Source organism: Zeus faber, assembly GCF_960531495.2.
Source record: "Zeus faber genome assembly, chromosome: 18".
NCBI lineage: Eukaryota > Metazoa > Chordata > Actinopteri > Zeiformes > Zeidae > Zeus > Zeus faber.
Window position 1 is genome coordinate 814035 of NC_137210.1, and position 24952 is coordinate 838986.

Sequence of the window (24952 nt, forward strand, 5' to 3'; positions counted from 1 at the left end):
ATATGCCTGGCAGAGGTCTCTGAAGCAGTTAAAAAGCTCCTTGGTGGCAAGGTGTTGGGGGTGGATGAGGCTCTGGATTCTGAAGGCTCTGGACATTGTTGGGCTGTCTTGGTTGACACGCCTCTTCAGTGTCACGTGGATGTTGGCTACAATACCTGTGGTGGTGGTGGTGGTGGCAGACCGGGGTGGTGGTTCCCATTTTTAAAAAGGGGGACAGGAGGGTGTGCTCCAATTATAGGGGTATCACACTACTCAGCCTCGCCGAGAACGTTTACTCCAGGGTGCTGGAAAGGAGGCTCCGGCCGATTGTCGAACCTCAGATTCAGGAGGAGCAATTCCGGATTCCGTCCTGGACGTAGAACAGTGGACCAGCTCGTCACCCAGGCAGGGTTGCTGGGGTGGTCGTGGGAGTTTTCCCATCCAGTCTACATGTGTTGTGTGAACCTGGAGAAGGCTTTCGACCGTGTCCCTTGGGGGATCCTGTGGGGGGTACTGAGGAAGTATGGGGTACCGGGGCCGTTGGTATGAGCCATCCGGGCCTTGTACAACCAAAGTGAGAGCTGTGTTCGTATTCTCGGCATAAAGTCAAACACGTTCTCAGTGGGTGTTGGACTCCGCCAAGGTTGCCCCTTGTCCCTGATTCTGTTTGTGATATTCATGGACAGGATCTCAAGGCGCAGCCGAGGTGAGGAGAGTGTCTGGTTTGGGAACCTCAGAATTGCATCTCTGCTTTTTGCAGATGATGTGGTTTTGTTGGCTTCATCAGACCGTGACCTCCAGCACGCACTGGGACGGCTTGCAGCCGAGTGTGAAGCGGTCGGGATGAGAGTCAGCACCTCCAAGTCTGAGGCCATGGTTCTCTTCCGGAAAACAGTGGATTGCTCCCTCCGGGTTGGGAGTGAGTTGCTGCCCCAAGTGAAGGAGTTCAAGTATCTCGGGATCATGTTCACGAGTGAGGGGAAAATGGAGCGTGAGATGGACAGGTGGATCGGTGCGGCATCAGCAGTGATGCGGGCGTTGTACCGGACCGTTGTGGTGAAGAGAGAGCTGAGCCGGAGGGCAAAAATGTAAACCAGGGTTACAAGCAGATACAAGCAGCCAAAATGAGTTTCCTCTGTAGGGTGGTTGGGCTCAGCCTTAGAGATAAGGTGAGGAGCTCGGACATCTGGAGGGAGATCGGAGTAGAGCCGCTGCTCCTTCGCATCGAAAGGAGTCAGTTGAGGTGGTTCAGGCATCTGATCAGGATGCCTCCTGGGCGCCTTCCTTTGAGGGTTTTCCGGGCACGTCCAACTGGTAGGAGACCACGGGGTAGACCCAGAACACGCTGGAGGGATTACATATCCCAGCTGGCCTGGGAACACCTCGGGGTCCCCCAGGAGGTACTGGAAAACGTTGCCGGGGAGAAAGGGGCCTGGAGCTCCTTGCTCAGCCTGCTGCCACCGCGACCCAGCCCCAGATAAGCGGAGGAAAATGGATGGATGGATGGATGGATGAATTCATGACTAGGAACAGGAATCAACAAGAAAAAAGATCAGTACCCTTGCTATGCTTTTAAGCAAATTTCATTTTTAAGTTGAAATCCATAAGATCATTTTGTAAAAAAAAATCCTTTAATCCTCCATGTTTGATACTTTTTTTTTAGTTGGCACTTTTTAAGGAAGAACCATTCAACGTATTTCCATTATGTATGTGCCCTTAATGCGGTTTCTGGTGTTTGTGCCCAACAAGAATTCACTCTGGTAAGACCAAGCTAATTAGATGAACCAGCACAGTTAGTTGTTGTTAGTTAACTGCTAATCTTGGATCCTAGCAGTCCTTTTCTAAGAGTGGGGGAAGCCCCTCCGAATTTGCGCTGGAAACCCGAAATTCAAAAGCGGCGGGCTTAAAGCCTAAGGGGGTAAGAGTGTGTCAAAGAAAGTGGCCCCATCACCCACGTTGCTTTTTTCGTTCCAAAAGGAAATGGAGTAAAATAAAATAACCTACATCTAAAATAAAATCACATTGTGCTGGCACGCAGATCACGCCTGGGTTGGTACCGTCGGACCGCAGGCGCCCCATTACTGGCGCATCTTAGGTGGTACGGATGGCGCCCTGGTGGTTCAACCTGAACCTGAACCGCACATACCATAGGCCCAATGCTCGCAGTGACCCAGGTTCGTATCCAGCCTGTGATGAACACTCACTGATGATTATTTTCCAATTTTGGCGCCCCCCTCGAGATGGCGCCCTAGGCAGCCGCCTATGTCGCCTGTAGGAAGCACCGGCCCTGTCTACACAGTATTGACGAATGGAAACTTTTACAGAAACGATGTCTAAGAATATTGGTGTTCTTAGGGTTGGGGCCTTTCTGTGTGGAGTTTGCATGTTCTCTCTGTGCCTGCGTGGGTTTTCTCCAGGTACTCTGGTTTCCTACCACATTCCAAAGACATGCAGGTTAGGTTAATCAGTGACTCTAAAAATTGACCGTAGGTGTGAATGTGAGCATGCATGCATTTGTCTCTGTATGTCAGCCCTGTGATAGACTGGCGACCTGTCCAGGGGGTACCCCGCACTTTACCCAATGACAGCTGGTATTGGCTCGAGCGACTCCAAGAGGATAAGCGGTATAGATAATGGATGGATGGCCAAGTTTGTGTTTGCTATTAGCCCAGGGGTAATCTGGGGTCTTAGCAGCCCTTTTCTGAAAGGGTTTTTTAGTCCCTGGCAATCGATGTTCAGCCATGTCAAGCTTGAATTAGCATGTTATTGTTATGGTTCCGTGGTCAGGTTGTTTCCAGTCAGGACTCATTCCATGTAACGGGTGCTAACAGATCCCCTCCCCCAGCAACATGATTAGTCTAAACAAATTGAACACAAAGCGCCCCCTTTACACACATTTCAGCACCACTCCAATCAGACCTTTGAAAAAAAAAAATCTGATTTGTGAGACTAGTTAATTGCCAATATAGATGAACAGTTACAAAAAAAGAACAGCACCCTCATCTGAAAAATTACCCCTACCACCACCTCAACTGACTAAGAAAAAAATAAATCCATCTGAAGAAGGCATACTTTCCAGAAAAGAAAGTGACGATCGTAGAGCGAAGATGAGGGTAAACTCAAAATTGCTAAAATAGACTCCAGGACTTGGAGTGTAAACTAAAAAAGAAGTAAATTTCTCAATAGTAAAGCTTTCAGTGAGGTTTTACTATGAGGGTAGTTGACAAAAGGAGGTGAAAATTCCAGAACTTCTTGATTTAAATGTATTAGTATTCAAAAAATTGTTTCCAGAAGAGAAGGAAGGAGACAACATTTCCTGTATTTCACCATTTTGAGCATAGCATTACCGAAATATATAGCTGTTTTTGATATGATTAATGATTAATAATGTAGAGGCATTGCCATACGGGACAGAGGAAAATGGACACGAGTGGTTGAAACGATCAAATGAAATAAAGACCCTCTGACATTGTCAACTTCTCAAATATCTGACAGAATTCCTGGTGGTTGTCTGATGTGAAGGACCTCACAAGGTCTGTAAAATTGCCTGATTATGAAATACATACAAGTACACTTATTCTGAGGGAGTTCTCCTCATTTATCATGGTTGGTATTTACATCCCGCCTCAGGCCTGTGTTAGTGAGATGTTACAGCACCTCGTTGACCAGATAACAAACATGGAGAAAAAACACCCAGACTCTCTGCTCATTGTTCTTGGGGACTTTAACAGGGCTAGCCTCAGCCACGAACTGCCAAAATACAGACAGCACATTAAATGTCCAACCAGAGATCAAAATACACTGGACCACTGCTACACAGTATTAAAGGATGCCTATCGCTTTGTCCCCCGAGCAGCTTTGGGACTCTCTGATCACTGTCTGGTTCATCTTCTCCCGACTAATAGGCAGAAACTAAGATCTGCTTAGCCTGTGGTCAAGACTGTGAAGAAATGGACCAATGAGGTAAAGCTGGAGTTACAGGCCTGCTTTGACTGCACTGATTGGAGTGTTTTTGAGGTTGCTGCTACAGATCTGGACGAACTCACTGACACTGTGACATTGTACATCAGTTTTTGTGAGGACATGTGTATGCCGTCTAAAACCTTCTGCACATACGACAACAATAAACCCTGGTTTACTGCACATCTCAGGCAGCTTTGCCAGACCAAGGAGCACTGTGCTGCTGTGGAATCTTTCAGGTTTCTGGGATCCACAATCTCCCAGGACCTAAAGTGGACACCCAACATCGACACAGTCATCAAAAAGGCCCAGCAGGGGATGCCTGCGCCAGCTCAGGAAGTTCAACCTTCCTCAGAAGCTGCTGATCCAGTTCTACACTGCTATTATCCAGTCTGTCCTCTGTACCTCCATCACTATCTGGTTTGGTTCGGCCACCTATCAGGACAGGAAGAGACTACAACTGGACAGGGCAGGACTGTAGAGAAAATCATTGGTGCCAACATGCTCTCCATTTAGTACTTTTACATATCCAGGAAATCCATCACACCCTGGATACAACCTGTTCCAACGGTTTGTGATCAATAGTGGGCCGCAGGTAGCAACACAACCATTGCGAATCCGCCAAAAGCTGGATTGTGTGTATCAATGTGGGTGTGCTTACATTCTTTCTCTCTCTCTCTCCCTTATGCCTTAAGCCCAGGTTAGCGTTTTATTTTTACTCAGTTGGATATCAAATGTCTGCTGCATAAATACACTCCACCAGTTAATGTTCATCCCTCTCTAGCCACTTTCAGAAATCCAAGGAATTAAACTGTTTTAGACTCTTTTTTTAGGCACGTTTATTAATTATGCATTGAATTCACTTCATTCGAATCGAAAACGTGATCAGTGGTGGTATCCCACCATGCTGTCAACCTCTGTGCTGGCTTTGGCCCTTCGCTGGCTACAATTATGCAACTGACAAAGACGGTTTGACATACATCTGGCTTTGCTGGAATTAACTGAATCTGGGTTTCCACATAATAAAAGGTTATTCTTGCTTGAAAGTTCTCGCTCTCTTTCATGGGCTGTCAGAGGACTGTTATCAGGAGGAGCACCTTGTTAGTGTTTCCTGCTTCACCCTTGCCCTCTGCTATTGTCCTGCCCAGATTGCTGAAGTTTTTTTTTGTGATGTCTACAAAGCGGAGCCGCTTGCTGCACCTTTTTGTATATACTGTAGATTGGCACCCACAGAATCACCTTTGAACGCTTCATTAAACAACAGAATCACCCTGTGGTGTGGAGGTTGTGTGTTTTAAACAGCCACACTTGTCTTGGGTGTATGTAATTGGTCCCGGAATCAGAGTTGGCTGTACGCCTGTTGCTCATCAATGATGAGCCCATCCGCCCACACACACGGGGGAGAGCCTATGTCATGACATTAGTCCATTTGCTCCCGGCCTCTTACATCTTGCCACTTTCTACAATAAACCGGTGTGTTTGCAATATCTCTGCCTGTGTCTCTGTGTCAGAGGGCCCTGAAAATGCCACTCGGATGGCCTGTGGCAGGCTGAATTGCTACACACCCTTCAATCACTCTAAGACTATAAATGAAGTCATAACTTGTGTGAGGTGTCTTAAGATTTCAAAATCGTAAGCCGCCAAACATTTTCCCCAAAAGAGTCTTAAGACAGAACAAACGAAAGGAGTGGTCGCACACGGAGTCTGGACCCACGACAAACCGACCTCGGAGGTAAAACATTCACGCATTAAAAAAAAAACGAGATGAGAGAAGCAGCGAACAGAGCTGAACAGAGCTGAGCTGAACTAAACTGAGCACAGTTCAGTCAATGCTTCTCAGAACTTTACACTTTGAGTGAAAACTTTTCTTCTACCTGAAATTTGCACGACGACGAAGCAAACGGAAAGTCACCTCCAGCTCCAGAGAAATTCAAATTCAAATTTAGGATCTGTGACTCTGACTTGCTCAATGAGCAGATTAGTTGACTTTCCCTACACTACTACCACTACTACTACGACCTGCTCCAATTAAATTGGTCAGCAGCAGTGGAACACACTATACTGTACATCATGGGTTGTCCTCAGCCAAGCCATGAAGATCAAGTAACATTTTAGGGACAACTAAAATGTTACTAAAATGTTAGTTTTAAGGACAACTTGGAGCGCTTGCTTTGCGGACTCAGGAATGTTTCATATACCCCTTTTTCACTGCACCAAAAACCTGGTGATAACATCTGGCATTTGTCATCAGTTGGAAAGAATGAAACCCGGGTTTCAGTACTGGGTCAAATGACCCTGCAATAGACACTGTTTTTTATCGGCACCACCTCCGATCGGCTCTGATGTAAACACATCTTTTGACGCTCTAATTTTGGCTCCTTTACCTGCACAGTGTGACACGAGTTGAATTTCCGGATGCTGGTTAATAGACGCTAACCACATGAATAGACAGGAATGTCGTTGTATCATTCAATAATTTTACATCGGATTTAGAATCCAAAATCGAAATCAGAAGTTATTGACTTTTTTTCAAAAAGCCCTTTTCTATCGGGATGTATAGTAAAACCTTCCACAGAAAGTAGAGGAAAAAAGCAGCGATGGCCCCTTGCATGTCCCTTACTTACACACACACACACAACACACACACACATACATACATACATACACACACACACACACACACACACACACACACACACACACACACACACACACACACACACACACACACACACACACACACACACACACACACACACACACACACACACAGAGGTATTAAGCAGCAGCTGCCAGTACCTAGTTTGGTGTTGGGACTCTTCTAGGCGTCTATTTGTGGAACGATGGAGTCATGCGGAGGACTAGGACGCCAGCATGGAATGGTACACAGATGATTACAACAGCTGGGAGGCAAGTCCCAGCGTAGTAAACTCACCCACTGCGAAATAAACCAGTGTCAATAAAGATGAATATATATTTAGAATAGAAGATAGAATTAAGAAAAAGAATAATTAATTAAATAATTAATCGCCAACAGTCTGCTGTTCCATTTTGAAAAGTGTCTTATTTCACTTAAAAGATCAGAAATCTTTCAAATATTCTTGAATAATAATAAAAATAATAATAATAATCAAATATTTTTTAGTAAGTAAGACAGTCCAAGATGTGATTTTTTTTTCAAAGCAAGCTGAATAATTTTATACACACAATTATAAGCCAATCGATTGATCTGAAAAACAAAAATAAAGACTTTATTGGATGTTCTAAAGACCAGTTCAATAACATTGTATTTCCTGCAGCGCATACACTCCAAATTTGTTCTCCAGGTCTCTTTCTCTGTGTCTCTCACACTATAAAGTTGTGTTTCCGCCCCACCCAGCTCTAAGATGTCCTCCCCCAAATCGCTCACCTCCAAAGTATTTAGAAAATTGCCATCTTGCCATACGATCTGAATAGCCAGAGAGGAGGCAATTTTTTTTTGACGGGCATCAAAGGGGAACAAGTCCCCCGGGCGCGTCCACGTATGCTGCCCACTGCTCCTGGCTGTGCCCCCGGAGGAAGGACAAGCCAAGGATGGGTCAAAAGCAGAGGAGCCATTTCACCGGCGACCATCAAGCATGTGCATGTGTGTGTGTGTGCAAGCATGTGTTGTGGAGTGTCGTGTGACAATTAAAGACTGTTTCTGTTTTTCTGTTTCTGTCCTGTTCTCACGGAACCGAGTTTCCAGATCAGTCCCAATTCACCTCTCTCTCTCTCACTGCGTTCAGCAACATAAAACTGCTATCATTTGTCATTGTGGAATGCTGCGTGATGAGTGCAGGAGCAGCGTGACGTTTCTTGTTGTCGTTTGAGCTCTGTAAATGGAGGGTATAGGACCGTGGAGAGATACCAGCTCTTCTTCACTGATAGAGTGAGTCCTGTTGTCTGCTCAGCAAGAATGTGCTGTGTTTGTGTCCCCGTTCATCTCAGTAGTTTATTTTCTGCATCATAGCAATCTGACCTAAAGTCAGCATGAGATGTTTGTCAGATGGCGATCTTCGCCTGATTGCTGTTGAAATTGGCCAAGTCCAGTACTCTTTGACTGAAGGAATTACTGGTCTGTGTAAATCATATTTATCTCACGTGATCAGAGTAAATCCAACGTTTCTACCGTTCCTATACTGCCCAAGATGTTAATTGCAGTCGTATATTGTAAAGGAGACAAACAGTAAAGGGGTGGCTCAGAGAAACAAGGGCAGATCTTGAAGCCATCCATGGACAAATTGGTCCAGTATGTTGATACATGTTTTAGAACTTTGGAGAGCATCAAAATGTGTGTGTGTGTGTGTGTGTGTGTGTGTGTGTGTGTGTGTGTGTGTGTGTGTGTGTGTGTGTGTGTGTGTGTGTGTGTGTGTGTGTGTGTGTGTGTGTGTGTGTGTGTGTGTGTGTGTGGGGAGGGGTGTCCCATGGCACAGTGACCTCTTCTTCTGCTTCTGAGCAGGCGTCAAGGATGGGATGGTTAATTTGAGTAACCGACCCCAGAATAGACAGCGAGCGTGACAGCAGGGGGAGGTCAAGTGTGCACTGTGCAGTGAGTGGAGGGAGAATCAGAGAGAGAGAGGATAAGGGAGAGGGTGGATTGAACGTAGGAAGAAAGGGTGATTATGAGAGAGAGAGAGAGAGAGAGAGAGAGAGAGAGAGAGCATACAGTACACCAGTGAAGACAGCAGTGAGTGATTTTACAGTTTCCCATTCTTTCCTGGAAACAACCTGGCTGTGAAGGGCAGAGCAGACGGAGTGACTGTGGGGCTGAATAAGTGGTCTGGTACTTTAATGCTCTGTAATCTTGACCCATCAGATGATTGAATCCAAAGAGCAGGAGATCTAAAGCGGGCAGCAGAGATTTCCTTTGGACGTGGAAAAGGGTTTAAAGTTGCGTCGGGTCTAATAAGATATAGAGACGATGACGAGCCGAGGCGCTTTGCCTCCCACCATTCCCGAGGACGGGGAGGCTCTGGATCCCCCTTGCCGGGGGGAGATGAATGGGGACCACCACGGGGGCCCCTGGCTAATGGACTGCGGGGAACCGGAGGTGCTGGTTTCCAAGTCCCAGAGGCGAAAAAGTGACATCAAGGTCTACAAAGAGTTCTGCGACTTTTACGCCCGCTTGTAAGTAAACAGACTTGAGTGCCATGCAGCAGCGGCTCAGCGCTAGGGCGTGTAAACCTTTTATGGTGTTTAAAGATAAGAAGAAATTTGGTTTACTCTTTGGTTGTGTTCATTTTGGATGGGATAACCAACAAAAATTGGCAAATATAGCAAAGTCAGACACAATGCAGGTAGAGCTTTTTGCAGGCCTTTGCACAGAAAGGCACAGAAGAAAAGTTGCTTTTATCAATTTATATCACATCAATATTCAACACAGATATCCTAAAAAGTTTTCAAAAACAGAAGCAGATCTAAGGTTAAACACCGCCCCCCTCCCAAAATCCACTAGTTCTCATCTATGTGTTCACTGGGAGTACTCTCTTGCTACACTCTAGGCGTTTTTTGACCAAACAGTTCTGGGAACTCAATGAGGGAAAATAGGAACTGGGGAGGTCCCCTGAGAGCTAAATTCCTTCAAGGTTTTTCTTTTTGGTTGCTTTCGCACTGCCAGTAGGAACACTGAAGTGATGTTAGCCAATGGGGTTTCAGCACAAGTTACGTGTTCCATGTTGTATTACTCTATAAACTTAAACGTATTTCACCTTCTCAGTCCACCGTATCAGTTTTGAGATTCACCAAATTTGAGACGAGAAATAAGCAATCCAGTTGCTGAATCTTCACTCATGTTAGATCTACAAGACGTAATTTTAAAGTTTGCTCCGACTTTTGTAAGGCTGGGGCTCGCATCGGGACACCGCACAGGGATTTTTTGTTTCATTCAATTGACATCGGAAAATGAAACAAACACATCGACAATAAAAATACTGCTGTTTTTTATTTTTATTAGTTTAATTAATTAAACATTTTTTTATTAGTGCTGAGTGTACTTAGGCTGGACCCCGCCAGAGCGATGCAACTCGACTGGGGCGGACTGTCCTCAGTCAGAGGGACCGGATTTACGTCTGGACCAATCACCGTGCACTTAGGTCACTGAAGGTTCATCCTGTGCCGGTTAATTGCTGCCCTGGAGCAGTAGCTAAAAAAGTCGGTCAAAATGGCGGTCTAAGAACTACAATAGTTCCTAGTTCCTGCAGTGCGGACACAAAAAAAGGGATGGTTTCTCGAAAACACATTTGTCAAACTCAAGGCCCGCAGGCCGAATCTGGGCCGCCGCTTCATTTTATGTGGCCCGCGAGAGCTTAAAGGGAATGTGATTGTCCTAAAATAAATGTCTATGCTGCTTTACAGTGTACATTGACCATAAAATACATCTCCCACAATGCATGTCGATTTTGTGACCCGCGAAATGATGGCATCCTGCCACTAGATTGCATTGTTTCCATATTGGGGTTTAACTAAAGCGGTTTTCAAGATTCAAGATTCAAGAGGTTTACATATACATACTTTCATACATATATGCAGTGATGTGTAATCGCCGGCGCAGGCGACCGCAAGCGGCGGTTTTCTAACAAGTGATGGAGAAAAAGATTTACAAATATTCCCAAAATGTCCAACTACAGAAAGATTTATGCAGAGGGAAGGCAATTTAATGAAAGATGATACATACAGCTACAGCTAATACATGTTTGTGTTTCAAGGAGAAAAAACAGTTTTCTGTGTTACGAGGCAGTGTCGGTGATGAAGGAATGCAATTTACATCGGCATTTTGACACCAAACACGGAGCCAAGAATGCTCAATTTAGCCTCCAAGAAAAACATTAAATTGTCCAAGAATTAAAAGGCAGACTGCAATCACAGCAGAATATGTTTACTAAAGCTACAGCCCAAAACGATGCAGCAGTGAAAGCTAGTTTTATTGTGGCTGAAGAAATCGCCCGAGCTTCCAAATGTTTTTCAGAGGGTGCATTTTTGAAGCGGTGCGTGCTAAAGGTATGTGAGCAGGTGTGCCCCAACCAGATAGACTTTTAAAAATGTCAATTTGCCAAGAAACACCATCGCAGACCGATTTAAGGAACTAGCAGGCAACCTGACAACACAGCTGGCCGAAGAGACACGCAGTTACCTGGCTTTTTCATGAGCTGTTGATGAAATCACAGACAACACGGATACAGTGCATCCATCCATTTTTATAAGAGGCGTGAAGGCAGACTCACTGTCAGTGAGGAGCTCTTGGATGTAGCTGCCATGCATGGGACAAAGACGGGGAGGGACATTTCTGATGCAGTGGAGAGGTCCGTAAGTAAAACTTAATGACCCTGGGAAAATTGGAAAGCTGGAAATTGATGGGGTGATAATGAATGTGGTCAGTGCATATGCTCCCCAAGTTGGGTGTGAGATGGAAGAGAGGGAATAATTCTTTAGTGAGTTGGATGTAGTGGTGAACAGCGTCCCCAAGGGAGAGAGAGTGGTCGTTGGAGCAGATCTCAATGGGCATGTTGGCGAAGGGATCAGAGACATACTGTAGGTGACGAGAAGGTGATGGGCAGGTATGGTGTCAACGAGAGGACTGTGGAAGGACAGATGGTGGTGGATTTCACCAAAAGGAAGGAATTGGCTGTTGTGAATTTGTATTCCAAGAAGAGGGAGGAATACAGGATGACATACAAGACTGGAGGAAGGTGCACACAGGTGGACTACATCTTATGCAGGAGCTGCAATCTGAAAGAGATTAGTGACTGCAAATTTGTGGTAGGGGAGTGTGTTGCTAGGCAGCATCAGATGTTGGTCTGTAGGATGACTCTGGAGGCCAGGAAGAGGGAGAAAGTGAAAGAAGAGCCAAAGATAAAATGGTGGAAGTTGAAAAAGGAGGAGCATTGCCTGCAATTTAGGGAAGAGGTAAGGCTATAGGTGGGAATGAGGCCAGGAAGATGACTGGGAAACTACTGCAGAAGTGGTGAGGGAGACGGCCAAGAAGGTCCTCGGTCTATCATGTGGTAAGAGGAAGAGAGACCAGGACTCTTGGTGGTGGAATGAGGAAGTACAGGAGAGCATAGAGCAGAAGAGATTGGCAAAGAATAAATGGGATAGTCAGAGCAAAAAACTTCTCCTCTAGGCTGCTCCCGTTAGGGGTCGCCACAGCAGATCATCTGCCTCCAATACCTTCTGTTCTGCGCATTTTCCTCCCCTACACCAACTGCCTGCATGTCCTCCGTCACCACATCCATAAACCTTCTCTTTGGCCTTATTATTTTCATCTTGCCTGGCAGCTCCATCCTCAGCATCCTTCTCCCAATGTAACTCTCATCTCCACTACACACGTATCCAATCCATCTCAATCTCGCCTCTCTCACTTTTTCACCAAACTGTCCAACCTGAGCTGTCCCTGTAATGTACTCATTCTTAATCCTGTCCATCCTTGTCACTCCCCACGAAAATCTCAACATCCTCAACTCCGCCACCTCCAGTTCAGCCACCTGCCTTTTTGTCAGTGAGACCGCCTCTAAACCGGACCAACATAGCTGGTCTCACTACCGTCCTGTAGACCTTCCCCTCCGCTCTTGCTGGAACCCTTCTGTCACAGATCACTCCAGATACTCTTCTCCACCCACTCCACCTTGCTTGTACTCTCTTCTTCACCTCTCTCCCGCACTCTCCACTGCTTTAGATGGTCGACCCCAAGTACTTGAACTCATCCACCTTCTCCACCTCCACTCCTTGCATTCTCAGCTTTTCGCCACTCTCCCTCCCATTCAGGCACATGTATTCTGTCTTACTCCTACTGACTTTCATTCCTCTTCTCTCCAATGCATGCCTCCACTTCTCCAGGCTCTCCTCAACCTGCTCTGTACTCTCACTACAGATCACAATGTCATCCGTGAACATCATAATCCACAGAGACTCCTGCCTGATTTAATCTGTCAACCTGTCCATCACCATTGCAAACAAAAAGGGCTTAGAGGTGATGCTTGATGCAATCCTACCTCCACTTTGAATACTTCTCTGCCACCCCCGACTTCCTCATGCAATATCACACTTCCTCTCTCGGCACCCTATCATAAGCTTTCTCTAAATCCACAAAGACGCAGTGCAACTCCCTCTGGCCTTCCCTGTACTTTTCCATGAGCATTCTTAAAGCAAACATCTGCAACTGCTTGCGGATCCCCACCTCTCCTCTTAATCCAGCCTCCACTACCCTTTCCCATAGCTTCATGCTGTGACTGATCAACTTTATTCCCCTGTAGTTACTACAGCTCTGTACGTCTCCCTTATTCTTGAAGGTGGGTACCAATAGTAGTCTCTTTTGGAACGCCACTACCATCTCACCTAAACATTTCCATGCTTCCCCAGGTATGTCATCTGGGCCAACTGCCTTTCCACTCTTCATCTTCTTTAATGCTGTTCTCACCTCATCCTTGCTAATTTGCTGTACTTCTTGATCCACTACCCCCACATCATCCACTCTTCTTTCCCTCTCATTTTCTTCATTCATCAACTCCTCAAAGTACTCCTTCCACCTTCTCAACCCACTCTCCTCACTAGTCAGCACATTCCCATCATTATCCTTCATCTCCCTAACCTGCTGTACAGCCTTCCCGGCTTGTTCCCTTTGTCTTGCCAATCGGTAAAAGTCCTTTTCTCCTTCCTTACTGTCCAACCTCTCATACAACTCGTCGTATGCCTTTTCCTTTGCCTTTGTCACTTCTCTCTTTGCCTTGCGCCGCATCAGCGTGTACTCCTGTCTACTTTCTTCATCTCTCTGACTATCCCATTTCTTCTTCGCCAACCTCTTCTGCTCTATCCTCTCCTGTACTTCCTCATTCCACCACGAAGAGTCCTTGTCTTCCTTCCTCTTACCACATGATACACAAGGACCTTCTTGGCCGTCTACCTCACCACTTCTGCAGTAGTTTCCCAGTCATCTGGTAACCGCTCATTCCCACCTATTGCCTGCCTTACCTCTTCCCTAAATTGCAGGCAACGCTCCTCCTTTTTCAACTTCCACCATTTTATCTTTGGCTCTTCTTTCACTCTCTTCCTCTTCCTGGCCTCATCCTACAGACCATCATCTGATGCTGCCTCGCAACACACTCCCCTACCACAAATTTGCAGTCAATAATCTCTTTCAGATTGCAGCTCCTGCATAAGATGTAGTCCACCTGTGTGCACCTTCCTCCAGTCTTGTACGTCATCCTGTGTTCCTCCCTCTTCTTGGAATACAAATTCACAACAGCCAATTCCATCCTTTTGGCGAAATCCACCACCATCTGTCCTTCCACAGTCCTTTCCTTGACACCATACCTGCCCATCACCTTCTCGTCTCCTACAGTATGTCTCTGATCCCTTCGCCAACATGCCCATTGAGATCTGCTCCAACGACCACTCTCTCTCCCTTGGGGACACTGTTCACCACTACATCCAACTCACTAAAGAATTCTTCTTTCTCTTCCATCTCACACCCAACTTGGGGAGCATATGCACTGGCCACATTCATTATCACCCCATCAATTTCCAGCTTTATGCTCATCACTGTCCGACACTCTCGTCACCTCCAAAACACACTTGACATATTCTTCCTTCAAGACTATCCCTACCCCATTTCTCCTGCCATTCACTCCATGGTAGAACAGTTTGTACCCGGCTCCGATAATCCTGATAATCCTTTGATGTTCTTGTGTTTGACGTACATGGGCCAGACGTGACCGTCAAACAGACCGGGCGGGTCTGGCACAGTGTAGTTCCTTGAGCACCTCCTCTTTTTGCATTCTTCATATGGGATGGAAATAAAATAGCGTTGGTTCAGTACGTCGATCAAAGGTCCGTAGGTGCCTTTGACTCCCCTTCCACCTGGTCTCTTGTACACATAATATATCTACCTTCCTTCTCTCCATCATGTCAGCCGGCTCTCTCTCTTTACTCTTCATATTGCCAACGTTCAAAGTTCCTACTCTCAACTCTACTCTCCTACCCTTCTTCCTCTCCTGCTGTCTCCGAACATGCCTTCCCCCTCTTCTTCTTCTTCGGTGGTCGTTGGTCACCCGGGCCTCGACCAATCCGGTATGTAAATCAGATTTGTTGTCCACAGGTTTGATTTGGCATGGTTTTTACGCCGGATGCCCTTCCTGACTCAACCTTCTCTATTCATCCGGGCTTGGGACCGCTACTGATGATACACTGGCTTGTGCACCCCCAGTGGCTAGATTACAGATTACAAAAAACAAACAAATCATAACAAACCCCAAAAAATTACGGTGATCATAATGTGATGGTGATAGTTACGTCTGTCTGGAGTCCGTGTGCGAAACATTCTCAGAGGTTGTACGAAGCGACACTGTGCGAGCAGGAGAATTTGCCGCTGGCCCACTTTGCAATCACATTTTAGATCGTAAGTGTAGGCGATGGCTTAATGTGGAGTTTCTACGTTAGGGGGGACAAGATGGCCACGTTGATACCATTTTTACATTAGTGTTGGTTCACCTCCCTATCGTTTACTCAGGTTTAACCCACATTCACTGCTCGAGGGGGTGGTAGGCTGAATTTGAGTAGTACATCATCTGTATGATAGACTTTGGAACAAGTGGGCTTTAACCGTATACACATATTGTAATATTACAGCAGAGTGATGCAGTGATCTTGGTTTATCTTCCTCCGTGTTTGTGATATATGTTGGGACCTCTTCGAAAACTAGATAGTACATCTCAAGGAGATTATCCTGATAAATAAATTTGAATATAACAGCTTATAAAAAGATTGCGTGCTCTTACTTTGAAATGCGGAAATGATGACGTCAGCAGGCAATTATGTGCTGTCTGAAAATGGCCGAGTGATAAATTTTTGTTCGGACTGGTGGAAAGTTTTTCTCAAAACTCTGTGTGTGTAAAATGCTAATTCACGTGTGTAAAATGCCAATCCACAAGTATAGAATCTCCATACCTGTAAGGTTAGGCCTTATCTGTATCCGCAAAACAAAAGTATTTTATTTTTGTTCAGAACAGTTCAATCATGCCATTATTCAATGAAAGGCCTTACATGGCCCATGGTGTGTCTGCGTTTCCTAGCCATCTCTTTGGAATTCTTACCCTTCAAACAAAGTGCTTGTTCAATCTGCTCACTGTCCGTCTGTCTGTCTGTCTCTCTCACACTGGGTTTTTGTTACATTACATTGGGTAGATCAGCCTAGTGTTTTTTTTTGCCACTCCCAGGGAATGTTCCTGGGAATGAATCCTGACACCACCACCTGGTGTCAGGATGGCTTCATTGCTCTATACATTGCATTACTATCCATTCTCCAAATGCACTCCAATCGTCAGGTTCCACCCTACTTGCACTGACCTCTCCACCTCTTAACATAACAAAAAAAACAAAACAGTGTGACTTAACCACTGTTACTTGTTCCTATTGAAGTCTGTGAAAATATATTATAAAAAAAATTTAAACTAAAAGTGCATAAAAACTGACCAAGAGAATACACTTTGGAAAGTAACATGACCCTGTCTCTCCAAAGACCACATGATGGTTTTCAGTCACCTTTATCAGCGCTCCACCCTGATATACTGATCTTGAGTAAACTATTGTGGGAGCTAAGAATGCTTCAAGTGTGTGTGTGTGTGTGTGTGTGTGTGTGTGTGGTGGGGGGGCGGGGGTCAGTAGTATGATTATGTTACAGAAATGAAAGTGTCGCTTTAATATGCAGTTTGTTAGGCGGTAGTTTTAAATAAAGTGGCAGACATACGCTGGTTTTTAGGGTTGGGTCAGAGATGTGCTCTCGAGCAGCTCCCTGAGACAAACAGTTTATTTTCACGTAGTCAGAGAATGGCCAGTTCGACGTCACAGATACAGAGAATATACAGTCAGCTCGACCTCACAGGTACAGAGAATAATTGGTCAGGCAAGATAAGGCAAGCTTTGAGGATAAGGCAAGCTTATTGGCAGGAACCCTAGGGAGAACACAATCTAAAAGGTATGTGAAATAATTAACCCTGTGTGCTGAAATAAAGGTATGTGTCTGGGGCTACAAGAAGTTGTGTTCTTCATTATGTGTGTGCATATATGTTTATGTGATAACATGGATTTAGATATATTGTTACATGATGAGCCCATCCCATTCTTCATGTGAAGATGATTGAAATGACAAATGTCTTCTCTTCTCTCCTCCTCAGCAACATGGCCAATGCTCTGGCCAATGCCATCTGTGAACGCTGCAAGAGTGGCTTCGCTCCAGCCGAGAAGATAGTGAACAGCAATGGGGAACTCTATCACGAGCAATGCTTCGTCTGCGCCCAGTGCTTCCAGCAGTTCCCAGAGGGACTCTTCTACGAGGTGATGTCTCTTGCTGTCTTCAGCATTACTCACACTACCTCCGTGTGAATGTGAGGTGCCTTCTCCAGTCAGCCTGTCTCTCCTCCCTCTCCTTCTTCCTACATTCTTTCTAGTATTGCGCCATCTACTCAACAGTTGCCGAGCAATAATCAGCGTAAAATTCCTTCAATGAAGGGGTTGAAAATTACTTTTTGTATCAAGTATTCCTGAGAAATACTTAATACTTGACGAGAAAGAAAAGAGAATCCACATGAATAACTACATGAGGTAACCATGTACCAAGCAACATGGTTACCTCATGTAGCAAGGCAATGGAGCAAGGCTCTACTTGCACAAACAGGAAATTTATTCTTGGTCTGGTAGAAGCATGCTAAATCCGTGTTTGTCCAAAGAATCAAGTAGTGAGCTGGAACATATCTTCCTTCAAACAAATGTCAAGCTTTTCAGCCAAATGTTTGTCATTTTGTTTCAAGTACACACACAAAAAAAGATATAATAAAATTAATTATTTTCTGCTTCAATTTGTAAGTTCTGACTTATCTTTAACACATAAATGAATGACAAGCACTATAGAGATAGTTTAAACATCAAAAATCTAATTCTTGTTCAATGTCTTTCTTTTAGTCTTAATCAAAAGTGAAATCACTTGTTTATTTTGAACAATTTAACCTCCCAGAAATGAATGTCTTTAACCACCTTCATCCATCCTTGACATTTCTTGATCCTTGTAAAAACACTCCCAATAATCAGTTGAAACAAAACAAAAAAATTTTCGGTATCCAAAAAAATATAAAGAGCTAAAGAAATTACACGAATCAACCACAACATTAAAACCCCCACTCTTCTTCTTTTGGCTGCTCCCGTTAGGTGTCACCACAGCAGATCATCTGCCTTCAATACCTTCTGTTCTGCGCATCTTCCTCCCTTACACCAACCGCCTGCATGTCCTCCGTCACCACATCCATAAACCTTCTCTTTGGCTTTCCTCTTTTCCTCTTGCCTGGCAGCTCCATCCTCAGCATCCTTCTCCCAGTGTAACTCTCCTCTCTCCTACACGTGTCCAAACCATCTCAAAATAAAACCACCACTAATAACTACTAATAATGTGTAGGTCACGCTCGTGCCGCCTAAACAGCTCTGACCCATTGAGGCATGGACTCCACAAGACCTCTGAAGGTGTCCTGTGGTTTCTGGCACCAAGGCATTAGCAGCAGATCCTTTAAGTCCTATAATACCCCATTTCCACTGCACCAAAAGCCCGGTAACACCCGCAAACATCTGCCGTTTGTGACCAGTGGGAAAGGAAAAACCCGGGTCTCCGTCCCTGGTCAAATGACCCGGCGATAAAGCCAGGGTTTTAATCTGCTTCACCTCTGATCGGCTCTGATGTGTGGAAATTCCGGATTAACAGGATTGACAGGAATATCCGTGTGTGGGAGTTCTTTCCCACAGTTACGGGTTCAGGGAGGGAGACAGACTCTTCCTGGCCGTGGCTCGCCAACATGGCTTGAATTGAATTGTTCATTTTGGGTGTTGGCACATAGGCCACAGTTATCTCTCTATATATATATATATATATATATATATATATATATATGAGGACCTATTTATATAAGGGTTTGTAATAATCCTCTCGGGCGCAGGAGGAATAGCGTTCCGCTCCTTGGCTCCTCACCAGCCCGTGTGCTGATCTGTTCTGTAAGACAGACAAAACATGAAGAAAACTCCCTGGCTTGAATTGGCCCAATCAGCGCCGTGTGGGCGCTGATTGGGCCAATTCAAGGCAGCTTGGTGGCCAAGGGAAAAGGGAACCGTGCTGTCGTCTGCAGCAGGTGCTTGACCACGCCCCTTTGTCCGCCACACCCTGTATCCTTCCATCATTTCATATCCAATTTAGAATCCAAAATGGGGGGACTGTAGAAGGGTAGAATGTTGAGAGTGTGGAGACTGCACCGTGGGGACCACACCGGAGAACCCCCATGCTCACGCTGGTCTCTGCTCCCCGCCGCCGAAGGTTTGGTGCATGCACCGGCAATATGTGATCCATGCTGCTTTTACTGTAGTGTTGGGTCGTTTATGAACGATCCGATTCATTTGAATAACTCAAAAATACTTTTTTTCAAGTTTTACAGCTTTATGTCATTGTTTGTTTAAGTTGCTGTCTCCTCTACTGTTTTGTTCCCAATCACACTGTAACATGACACGCCCCTTTCCTGAAGTGTTTTTGAAGTCGAACATGACGCACCAGAAAAAAGCAGCATTTCTCCTGGCAATAGGAAAGGTGGCAACCCGCTAATTTTGATGTGAAAACGGTATAAGTTGCGAGGCCTCCATGGATCGGGCTTGTTGTTCCAGCACATCCCACAGATGCTCGATCAGATTGGACCCTGACTCCAGCCATCCACATGATGTAGAAGAAAACGTGATGCTCCATCGTCCAGTTCTGACTCTCACGTGCCCATTGTAGCCGTTTTCGGCAGGTGGACAGGGGTCAGCATAGACACTGACCGGTCTGCGGCTTCGCAGCCCCATACACAGCAAGCTGCAATGCACTGTATTCTGACACCTATCAATCAATTTGTGCTACAGTAGCTCTTCTGTGAGATCTGACCAGACAGGCTGGACTTTGCTCCCCACGTGCATCAACGAGCCAATGGGCACCCGTGATCCTAACGCCGGTTCACCGGTTGTCCTTCCTTGGACCACTTTTGGTTGGTACTAACCACTACATATTGGGAACGCCCCACAAGACCTGGTGTTCTGACCTAGTCGTCTAGTCATCACAATTTGGCACCTGTCAAAGTAGCTTAGATCCTTACGCTTGCCCATTTTTCGTGCTTCCGACACATCAACTTCAACAACTGACTGTTCACTTGCTGCCTTATATATCCCACCCCTTTACAGGTGCCATTGTAACAAGATGAGCATTGTTATGACTGTAAAGCTGTGCTTATGGTAATGACCCTTAAAGAGGTAAAGAGGGTTTATTAACACTGAATCAAATAAACTGACTAAATAACCACTGGGCTACAACAACTCCATTTCACAACAACTTTATATCATACAATGCTGCCGTAACAGCCAACACAGTTAATCATCATGCCAGTAGGAGGAGTTTTATTGCATTGCAGTTTGCAGCTGGCCCTTCACATCTTCACATCTTTTGAAATGTTTTGCCTATGAATGTTGGCAATAAACTGTATCTCTCCCCCATATTTCTGCAGTTCGAAGGCAGGAAATATTGTGAGCATGACTTCCAGATGCTTTTTGCTCCATGCTGCCACCAATGTGGTGAGTAAAGGAATTGCAATGACATTAAACAGAGCTAAATTCAGCACACTAAAAAGTCAAGTTTATATAATATAAGTAGATGTATCCTTCAATATGGAAACAAAAAAAAGAAAATTGGACAAAAGCTTCTCTTTTATCTTGAATAGAAGAAAGAACTTATCTGTTATTTGATGTTAACCATCAAAATTCTCATGTTTTCGCCAATCTCAAATGACAAATAACAGGTCTCCACTGTGTGTAGTAGGGTTTATGTAGCGGGGTTCGCTTTGCGTTGTGTATTGTGAATGAGGACGCTACGACGACTGGGTAGATGTAGTGACATTTATTTTCACCAAACTGCATCTGCAGTAGAATTTATTTTCACCAAACTGTATCTGTAGTAGAATAGTAGAAAACAATGATAAATACACAGGTCTCTCATTATTGCTGACATTCCATAAGCAGAATGAACGTGAACTAGCGTGTTACAGAACTTCCGCCCACAATGGAGGAGTCCATTATGTTAAGTTCTTCGGAACACAAATTGCCGGCTTTGAAATGTGATGCACAAATTGCAGACCTGCCAACCTGTACACATTTTGTGTACCAACTATGCAGTTCTTAGTCAAAATATTCAGGTACAAAATGCCAGATTTAACCATGCAAAAAAAGTATATAAATATTTATATATATATATATATATATATATATATATATATATATATATATATATATAATTGTAATTTAATGACGGAAATCAATCAATACAAAACAATACCGTACATTTATTGGGTATTTAAACTACATCCCTTGGATTGGACCAGATTCTATGACCTGTGGTCCTGTAAGCCCTCCCTCTCCTCTCACTCAACATCCTCTGATACGCAGCAACACTTCATCATACACTGAGGTGTAAAGCTGCATTATGAGGTAAAATGCGAAGTGGGGGAGTTATAACTAAGCACAAAAAAGTAACCGTAATGTTAACATATAAAACGTGAGATTATACTGAAACTTGGTTACAGTCCCATATTCATGGAACTCAGTGACAGTTTCATGTTCTATTATTGTTCCATAGTGAATAATGAACAATAATAAACAGTGTCAAAATCAGCAATTGTACTATTGTGGTAACTGAATCTTGCAGCAGTAGTCCGTATGTGCAGCTGTCCAATCACGTGAGCATGATCAGATCACGGGAGCTATTTGTTATTGGTGTGCAGAAGATCGGAAATCGGAATCTGCAGGTCAGACTTAAAAAAAATCAGAAATAGGAATCCGTCAAGAAAATTGCAATTGGTGCATCAGTTGGTAAACATGTTTGTTAACTTTACGAGATGATGCATTTCAAGGGGTATATCCTAATGAGATGAATTTGTATACTGTATATAGTTAACCATAGTAGCTTGCTTACGATATGATGAGCCTCGTCACGAGACGGCTACAATGTGAATAAATGATGGAGCCATTTAGCTGCAATTACTCAAATGCCGAGACTTACACGACTGTTACACTATTGTGGTACTCAAAATATTTTCCCATGGTTGGCAGGTATGGAATTGTATTTACTTTGTAATGACTTCCAAAATGTACTTTTGGCCATTAAATAACACAGTACCTTGACAGAAAGAGTACAAAACCAGGAAGTTACCAAAACAAATAAATCAGCTGGTTTGGCCAATCTGCTCCTTCAAAATATGAAACCTTTGTATGCCTAGTAGGGCAGATTCAAATTAAAGTCTTGCTTACAATGTCGTGTACCAATACTCATTGCTACATAACCACATTCCAGTCCAGGGCTAAGACCACTCAAGTCTCTGTAACAGCAACACCCCTGCTCAAGTGTCCTTGGGCATCGAATGGTTCTGGTAGATCGAGCATTCTCTGAACTGGGTTCTAAGTGTGTTCTAAGTGAGAAAAAACAAGTCATTACTTTTTGATTTGTTGCTTCATTTGGTGTCACCAAAGGAATCCATATATTTGACTTGCTTAATTTTCATTATTAATCATCTTTCATGATCTTCGACGTGACCTTACGTGAAAGTACTGTGTACATCTGCACTTCCTTGCCCCTCTTTACACCTGAGACGTTGGGCACCAAGTGCCTTCATATAAAACAATTTTCCTGTCTCCCAGGTGAGTTCATCATTGGACGTGTGATCAAGGCCATGAACAACAGCTGGCACCCGGGCTGTTTTTGCTGTGACATCTGCCAGGCTGTGCTCGCCGACGTGGGATTTGTTAAGAATGCTGGCAGGTCAGTATGCAGCATTCAAACGCAACTGTAGCCTATATTTCCAGTAGCATTTAATTAGTGTTTATTGTACTTATAGAATTAAAAAAAAGATTTTTGTTGCATTCACACTAAGGCTGTGCGATATGACAAAATATATCATCATTACTATCTTATATATATTTTCTATTCTGTTGCAAACCAGCTGCAGAACTGATTTATGGAAACGTTTTAAATCATTTGGAGTCATGGTGCTTTGCGTTATCTGCACGTGGACTAATCATTGTGCACGGAGCTGAACAGGGAAGAGAAAAAAAACACTGTCCTTTGTTTACAAATTTTTTTGAAGCATGTTGATGAAAAACTTGTGTTTCCTAAGGAAAATTGTAGGATGGCACCATTCAAGGATTATTACAATGAGATACAACATTGAGCGTGACTACCAAGCCGAACCAAAATACCTTTTGGATTTCCGATCTTGTTTTACTTCAATGTTTCAGTGAATGAAATTTTACATCTTCAATTTTGCAAATAAGTCGGCTTTTGATACAGTATATGTCACTCCCTTTTTCCCCTGCTTATTTTGCATCTCCTGTGAATTTGAGTGCCCCGGCAAGCACCTTTCCCGTAATGCACCGCATCACAAATCAAATTAAAATAGGCTTTACCATGTGTTTTTTTTTTAATATATATAAACTATTCATTAATTTAATATACAGAAAACATGCTATTAGAGTATAGAGTATTTTGGCCATATCGCACAGCCCTAATTCACACAGACTTTCAGGTCCAATCTGCTTGTCTGTCTTTCTGTCTTTTGCACCTCGCCACCAGGCATTTGTGCCGTCCGTGCCATAACCGGGAGAAGGCCCGCGGCCTTGGCAAGTACATCTGCCAGAAGTGTCACGCCATCATCGAGGAGCAGCCGCTGCTGTTCAAAAATGACCCGTACCACCCTGACCACTTCAACTGCAACAACTGCGGGTGTGCAAAACACAACACACAGAGACACACACCTTGAGACCACATGATCACGAAAAAGTCCGTAGAGTCCGTAGGGACTGCACAATTTTGGACATTTCGTTACCCTTTGGATATTTCCTAAAAAATATTTGCATAAGGTCCTAAAGGGAGTGGAATAATTGATTCAGTGCCATCAATTTTAGGATTTAGTTGCTTGTTGTATCACTGCCATTTAGTGGATTAATGTTGTTTTTTTAAGTCACAAATTACCAAATTTTTTTTTGCACAACTACAGCCTGCCATCTGTGTGTGGTGTTATATAATTAACAATTCTGAAATTCAACAACTGTCAGTCTTAAGTCAGTGTGTAATTCACACACTGATCTTATTCAACTACTTCCGTCTTCCTGTATCCAAGCGAAATGGTCATCTTGTTCAAAGACCTGTGTCCCCTCCTCTTTCCACACAGTAAGGAGCTGACAGCGGACGCCAGGGAGTTGAAAGGCGAGCTCTACTGCCTTCCCTGCCATGACAAGATGGGCGTCCCCATCTGCGGCGCCTGTCGAAGACCCATTGAAGGCCGGGTGGTCAATGCCATGGGCAAGCAGTGGCACGTGGAGGTATGACGTCACAGATATTCGCCATAAGAAATGACACATATTCTTGAAGATGTTTTTTGTTTCCTTTACTTATATTTCTCATAGTAAGGAGCTTCATGAAAAACGTAATATATACATACAATGTAAATGGGTAGGTGACGTGACGTGCATTTTTAATCCAGAAACGATAAAAAACACGATAAAGCAATTATTATCATTAAAATTGTGAAAACAGAAAAACTCTTAAATATTTATATGGAGATCATGTTAACTTACATGATGAATAATTACATTTGTTGTAAATTTCAATCAAACTAGTGGATATCCTCAGGTGTGACTTGTCTGGAACATGATTAGGAAACTATGTAAAAAACAGAATTCTAATTTTTAATCCTTAATAATATGCGTTGTTTCACAGATGTCTAGCCTGGGAACCAGATGAATCTGTGAGCTCATGTTTCATTTACTCTGCAGAATACCTGTGGCCACCCTCTCATTCAATCAGATTTCCACATCTAGCCAGGGTCGGGCCAATCATAACTGTTTATCGAATATAGACACGATGATGATGCAGAGGAAAGGCATTTTCGTTAACAACCAAGAT

General features: G+C 44.1%; 1 protein-coding gene across 4 annotated transcripts in view; it reads left to right on the forward strand.

Annotated features, from left to right (window-relative positions):
- The window catches only part of LOC307244088 (LIM and senescent cell antigen-like-containing domain protein 1), a 45430-nt gene that overhangs the window by 10604 nt on the left and 9874 nt on the right, over window positions 1–24952 (forward strand). For 2 of the 4 annotated variants that reach the window (XM_080019110.1, XM_080019111.1), the window contains exons 1-6: window positions 8535–9087; window positions 17124–17283; window positions 20508–20574; window positions 22690–22810; window positions 23621–23770; window positions 24219–24369. In XM_080019110.1, coding sequence (XP_079875236.1) covers window positions 8882–9087; window positions 17124–17283; window positions 20508–20574; window positions 22690–22810; window positions 23621–23770; window positions 24219–24369 — 855 coding nt within the window. In that variant the 5' untranslated portion in view covers window positions 8535–8881. Of the gene's footprint in view, window positions 1–8534; window positions 9088–17123; window positions 17284–20507; window positions 20575–22689; window positions 22811–23620; window positions 23771–24218; window positions 24370–24952 lie in introns of those variants that run through there. The other 2 variants (XM_080019113.1, XM_080019112.1) reach the window with 1 other exon arrangement.